General features: G+C 42.7%; 1 protein-coding gene across 1 annotated transcript in view; it reads right to left on the minus strand.

Annotated features, from left to right (window-relative positions):
* The window catches only part of LOC102378565 (ankyrin-2-like), a gene marked incomplete at its 3' end in the record, with an annotated part of 143,923 nt that overhangs the window by 20,435 nt on the left and 116,497 nt on the right, over window positions 1-6,991 (minus strand). Inside the window, exon 9 of the mRNA XM_025192212.1 lies at window positions 2,266-2,364. Coding sequence (XP_025047997.1) covers window positions 2,266-2,364 — 99 coding nt within the window. The remainder of the gene's footprint in view (window positions 1-2,265; window positions 2,365-6,991) is intronic.

Genomic DNA, 6,991 nt, shown 5'->3' on the forward strand with positions numbered 1-6,991 from the left:
GAACTGAAAATATATTCCAGATCCAATAGATAATGTACAGTGAATTTAGGGATACACAATATATTAAGCAAACTCAGAATATAGCTTAAACACTAGAACCATACTGTGTTGTTTTATGGTTCCATAAATAAGAATTTATTTTAATTACTCTGAGGGCCTGGCAGATGTTCTATTTAGTGAACAATTAGCATGTTAATTGTACAATAAATTGTAACATGCCACACATACTGTCAGTTTATGGTGCAATAAAATGGCAAACAAAACACAAAGCTCTCCCACATTAAATGTGGAACATCTTTGTGATTGGTTTGCATCATGCTTTAATTGAACATTTGGCACATTTGGCATTGGACTGCATAGCCGCTTTAGATGTTGATGGGCTTCCTACACAGTACAGCCACGCATCAGGCTGCACCTACACTCCCTGCACCAGAAAAATGAAAGCCACGTAGGGCAGCCCTACAGGGCTAATGAGCTTTCCACATGCTGGCACCTAAGGCAACATAGTACAGCTTGATGGAGGGCTACACAATGCAGTTTTCAACTTGCTGTGCACTGCAAAGTCAAAAGAGAACCAAAGGAAATGAGGCACCACGGACTAGTTCCCAATGCCCAGCTCTCCATGCACCTGCAGTGATACAACTGGGGTCAGACAAATTTTATACCACACATGTCTAGCATGGCAGGATGACTGATTTTTAGCACCTGTGGTAAGATCTGTCCAGGGGTCTTCCTTCCTTTTTTAAGTCCTGGTGACAAGATATTTAGCAGAATTTGTAGATTCACGGGAATCCAACAGGCTGCACTGTGAGCACTTCTCCTATGGCCTTTAACTTGAGACGTCTGGGCAGTCAACCATGTGCCTTATTGCCCACACCACCCCAGCCCCCTGCCAGGGACCTGAAAGACTGTTCTGTGACCAAAGGGGATCCTGACCACATGAATGGATCCTGATCATTACTAAAGCTGCAGTTTTAAACCTCTCACAACCACTACCAAATTGGCACCAGAAATCAGTATCTACCCTTAAGAACACACCCTAATTTGGGGAAAATGTTAGGGGAAGAGGAAAAAAGTTTTAGGAAAAAAATGTGCATGGTATTTGAGTAAATATGGTGATGACCAGTTGTAAGTTGTGATTAATCAAATGGTAATTTGCCACTTATTGAACTAGCTCTAATTTCTAAACATAAATGGTACCATATTTTTAATATGTTGGTTTTACCCTACATATAGAGACAATATTACCTCTATGGTAAGGGAATGCACAACCTACTTGGGTATAATTTATTATGAAAGGTACACAAAGACAAAGGGACAATCTCTAATTGTATTTAGATACTGGACAGTCTAGGGTACCACAGCATTTAATTAATATGGCTGTCTAACATCTGCTTCTATCACTGTTTGATGTATTGTAGAAGGGGCATCATTGACAAATGGACAGAGCACCAAGTAGGATTATGGAAGACCTGGGTTCTATTCCTGATTCTTTCAGTGATCTTGCTGCATGTCTTCTCTCCCTATAGCCCATCTGTAAAATGGGGATAATGATACTGACTTGCATTGTAAATTATTTTCTGTTCTTCTGGTGGGAAGCACTAAATGAACTAGGTATTATATTTGTATTATATATGCTTCTCCTGACTGAGGAAGGGAATTTGATAGGAGGAAAGAGGAAAGATTTTTTATTATTATTAAACAGAATTACCTAGTGGCTATATTCACTAGTGGAAATACTGTAAAATAACCAAAAGAGTATGGAATAATGTACCATGAAATGTGGGAAACTCTTATTTCTTGGAGCTAACTAGCCCAAAACAAACAACACAGAAAAACTGGATGAGTGGGCCTAGGTGACACCTTTATCCTATGTCTCCTTTCCATGATCCTAGGATGCCACATTAGTAAATTCCTAACCTATGGGATGAGAAAGAATACCAAAACATTGAACCTATAAAAGCTACTAAGCTACTGTGAAACTATGAAATTGTCTATCATGTATGGAAACCTGCCCTCATAAAAACAGCGGGGTGGTTCACTCATGAATTCCAATTCTCCTTATTTGAAGATGGCAGTACCATTTCTAAAAGAAAAATAGTTTCTTTTTTGTACACTTTTTTAAACTGTTTATCCATCAAGTCCTAGGCATTCCCTGGGGGTGAGAGGCATGTCTCTAAAAGCCCTCCTCAGCCTTTCAATGCCCCAATAATTAGTTTGAAAGAATTTTACGATGTAAGCTTGTTCTTCTAATAAGACACACACCTTCGTCCTTGCAAGCAGTGGAGCACCTCGTTCCAGAAGAAGCTCTACAACTTGATCATGCCCACTTCGTGCAGCACAGTGGAGTGGAGTAAGTCCATCCTTAAAGCAAAAGGAGAGAAAGTGTTCAGCACAAACCCAGACTGTCCATCTCACTTGTTCTCTATGGACCATACATCCTGAAATCTAGCTCATAAACTCCTGATCCTGAGGGATGACTAACCATCAGCACAAGCTCCCCATTTTATTGCTGTCTAGCTGATGACTTAATAGAAAGGAGCTTCCTCCCCATCTGCCTTGCATCAGCAAAGGGCATTTAGAGGTTACATTTCAGAATGGTGAAGAGGAAGCACATTGTGTGCGCAAACCCATTATCAAAGAAGATAATGTATGCATGCATCTCCTCCTCTTCTCCTCCTCCTCTGCATGGCTTTGAAATTGTACTGCCTCTCCATGAATACTGTGCGATGGCCCAAGGATGCTCAGCTGATCAACCCTGGTGTTTGAATCGCTTTTGATGTAAGGATGAACAGGAAATGTCCATACTAGGAAATTTATTCCAGGAAGTTTCTAACAAGCAGGAGGAGAGAGAGGATTAAAAAAATTAAAAAAGGAAAAAATGAAGAGACCAACAGAGAAAATCCTCTTCTTTCACAGACTGGTGGGCAAGAACTAACAATCTTTTGCTAAATAGGCTGTGACAGCATTCTTTGTCTGCAATATTCTTTCCATTGCAGAAGAACATGCTGTCCCAAAACACTTGCTCAGGCCGACTGCTGCAGTGTTAGTGAAAGACATGTCAATGTAACATTTAGAGATGAGAGCACGTTCCGGGTAATTCTGCTACAGTCTGGCCCTCAGAGAGAAAGAGACAGCAAATGTAAGGGAGGAAAATGGTTGAAAGGGAATACAGTATCAGTGCTGAATGACAGAAAAAAGAGGTCTCATAAAATATACACAGGATTTTAACCTCAATATACTCTTATGCCACACAGCCACGCCTTAATTAAGTTGAGCACTCAAACCCATTCAACACAGATGTGTTACAATGGTTTTAAAGTAAAAGAAAACTCATACTGTGACATAAACTTTTTTGTTTGGCAGATCTTTATATTTTATTATATAAGGGTACTTCTATACAGCCAAACAAATATGTGCTTGCACTGTGGATAGACATACCTGGCTTCTCTTTAAATTTATCAAGACTGTTTGATAGTAAATACCTGACAGCACAGATTGGCTATCCAATTACCCACCTAGGGGCCCTGTCAGGCTTGTACAGCTTGCAGTGAGGTGCAAGCTGTTACATCTTCACTAGTGTTGTTATTTGTGTCAGTGGTGATGCATAAGGGGCTCACGTGCACCCCTGAGAGTGCTGGTGCACCCCCTGACAGGCCACGCTCCCCGCTTAGGCGATGGGCAGGAGGGGCAGGTGGGAGCGCCGGTGCTCCCTTGAGAGCACTAGCTGGGGAGTGGGAGCACCAGATGAAGCACTGCGGCCACTTCCAGGAGTGCCACAGTCACTTTCCAGTCAGCGAGATTGGCTGTCACTGACTGGTCGCTGTGGGGGGGCACGAGTTGCCCATGATTTGTGGTATCTCGATTAAAGCTAGCTCAGGTCCGTAAGCCTACTTTATAACCATGCAATGGCCTAATAATTAGTTGCTCATGACTTCAAGAAAACACTTTACAATTACTCAGTTTCTCCTAGTCCTCAGTTTTAAAGACACAGCCTAGGGACAGATGTTCAAAAAGCCTGAGCCTGAATTGATCCAGGTTAGTTTAACCTGGCTAGGCTGAACTGGTTTGTAATCACATAGGCATTCCCTCTGGACTGAGAAAAATGCAGGCACATGCCTGCAGTGGCTCAGGCTAGAAGCCAGGGGGTGCTAGAGCAGCCCTCCCCTCCCTTCCCTTCCATAGTGCTGAGCTGAGGAGGAGTGTGGCCAGGCCCTGGCAGGATGCTCTAATTAGGGAGGGGTTCACCCCCCCCTCAAGGAGCCAGCAGGGAGTTGATAACAGAGCATTTAGCACCCCATCAAGAAAACAAAAGCCTCTCTCATTAGTTCAAGCTCTTCTTAAACAACTTTTTCCAAGGAAGGAATGGAGGGACATTACCAGCTGACCTGTTGATTAGCTCCAAAAAGCCCTAAGCGGACACTGTCCTGTCTACCTTACACAGACATCTCTCAGCATTAACTAGCATACCACATACTGGCTATGGTCCGTACTGTGGGAGAAGGGAGGGGGAAATGCCTGCTTGAGCAGGAAGTGGGGGGGTAGACGGAATCCAGGCAGAGGCTCATGGCCAGCCCTGCTCTGAAGCAGAGAGCCCTGCCTATGGCTGCAAAGCATCTCAGATGCTGGGAGACTCTGGTTTAAGTTAAACCAGGAAGGGGTCTGGGACAGACATTGCATAAACTGGTTTGAGCCAAATCAGTTAAGTCTGATATTATATTCAACCAAGTTTATCTCAAACCAGTTTCAGCCATTTCAAACTGGTTTATGTGCACTGAATTTCTGTTCTGTTACAGGTTATACCAGTTTCTGATCACTTAAACTGATTTATGTGTAATGTCTATCCCTAGCCTCAGAGTATAAAATAATTTCAGTGATACAGTCATTTGCAGATTTCAGCTGAAAACTGCAAAAAGGATTCTTACTTTGATACTAAGGTATTAGCTTCTGGTGTTGTTTCCTGAATGTGAGGTGCTAAGCATGCCTCAGATCTTACTCTCTTAGGGTGTTAATACACAGGCTCTGGGAGTGGAAGGTGAGGGGGGCACTTTAATTAGAGCAGTTCAGAGACCCACTCTAATTAAAGTGCCCGGAGCATCTCGTAGCAGTGTCCGCACACTGAAAAATAGCAGCGAAGGCACTTTATCTAAAGCTCATCAAACAAGCTTTAGTTAAAGTGCCCCCACCACCATTTTTCAGTGCAGGGATGCTAATATATGAGACACTGGAGTTTGCTGAAGCATGATTAATCAAGTCTGCTCTGACACACTGTAATTACAGAATGTCAGAGCAGGCTCGCTACTCCTGCATAGGTGCCCTTAGATCTTACTCTCTTACTCTACAAACAGGTGCCACATTTGTCCTGGGACTTAATTGAGGATTTATCTATTTTATCTCAGAACAAAGTACAGTCATTCAGATGTCCTCATCCATTGTCCTATAAAAAATCCTGAAAAGGTTCACAGGACGAGAAGCACTAAGGGTGCATCCAGACATGTGTGAACATTTGGTTCCCCAGGGAATGCCTGTGCCATGTGTGCTTTGATATGTGGCAAGTTACCCCGGGTGGGGTAGGGGAGGCTGGGGCCAGCACTGTGCTGGTCCCAACAGCCTTACCTGGGGTTCTAGGGGCCTCCCAGAGCTGCAGCCACAGTGATCCTGCCAGGTGGAGCCTGGCTGGCAGCCACAGTGTGGCTCTGAGTGGCCTCGCTCCGCTCCTTAGCAGTGCATGCTGCCTGAGTGTAAGCTGCATCAGGTTTCTTCTCTGCAGTTTTTTTTAAACCCTGGATATCCAGGGGTCAAAAAAAATGCAGGGTCAAAAACAGAGCATTGCATATTTGGCCAGCATGCCCTTGCAGTTCGGAGAACCCAGGACTGTGCAGTATACACGTTTGCAGTGCCACATACCACACAACTGCACGCATCTAGACATGCCCAAATAGTTTATCCCAGGACATCTCAAAATGTATCTGAACAGTTATCCCAAGACTGACTCATTGCATTCATGGTGGAAAAGCAGCAACACACTCAGCTAAACCCTGATTAGAAGGGTGATGTGTGTATACACCAATCCCAAGATATTTCTGCTCTGAGACCAACATGGGCTCAAACTGTCCAGATACAAATGTAACATCTGTTTCTGGGCCTAGGGCCCTAATCTTGTACCACTATAATGAATAGAATCTTTGCTTAAATTAACTTCAGAGGATGCAGAGTTGAGCCCTGAAATAGGATTCAAGGCTCCTCAGGTCCCCAGAGTAAACCTAACTCCTTTTAGCAATACTGACAAGGCAACATATTACAAATAGATTCAGGAGAAAGATATTTACTTGGCAATCTACTCTCACTTCTGGCTCTTTCTGCTCCATATTTTAATAAGGGCATGTTTCATTCTCTTTGTTTGCATACCAACGTTGGCGTTCCACTTTGTAAATGGCAAATGAAAGGTAGAATGGTGGGAAGTCTTGGAGAAAGCAAGATAAATCTCCAGAGGGGAAAAAAACACAGCAAAACAAATCAAGAAAGATGAATAATTTGTGAATGTGCTCACTAAATGGCACTCAGCTCCAGCACAAGAAAGATTCTGTTTAATGAGAAACAAAAATAGGAACTGAACTGCAAAACGTACGCTTAGCTAAAAACCAAACGGAACCCCAAAGACCAAACAAAACTACCAACACAATCTTTTGGTTTTGATCTTTTATCTATGCTATAACCCCTGGAAAAAAATAACAAACAAAGACTTGGAATCCAGTTTATATTACCCTGCCTCCTATACTACTTCCATCCCTGTGGTGTGTATATATCTTCCAGCAGTGAATTAAGCAATGTAAGCAACATCAACCACATGTGACTCTTTCTCTTATTTTGTCTTCCTCTCTCAGGGAAAGCTGTATTTTTAATTGCTATTTTATTCATAAACTTTAATTTTACTTATGATTTTTAATGGTAAGGAGAATTGAATTAGGGTAAGTATTCCATGCTAGGGAAA

This window comes from Alligator sinensis, unplaced genomic scaffold (assembly GCF_000455745.1).
Source record: "Alligator sinensis unplaced genomic scaffold, ASM45574v1 scaffold1099_1, whole genome shotgun sequence".
NCBI lineage: Eukaryota > Metazoa > Chordata > Crocodylia > Alligatoridae > Alligator > Alligator sinensis.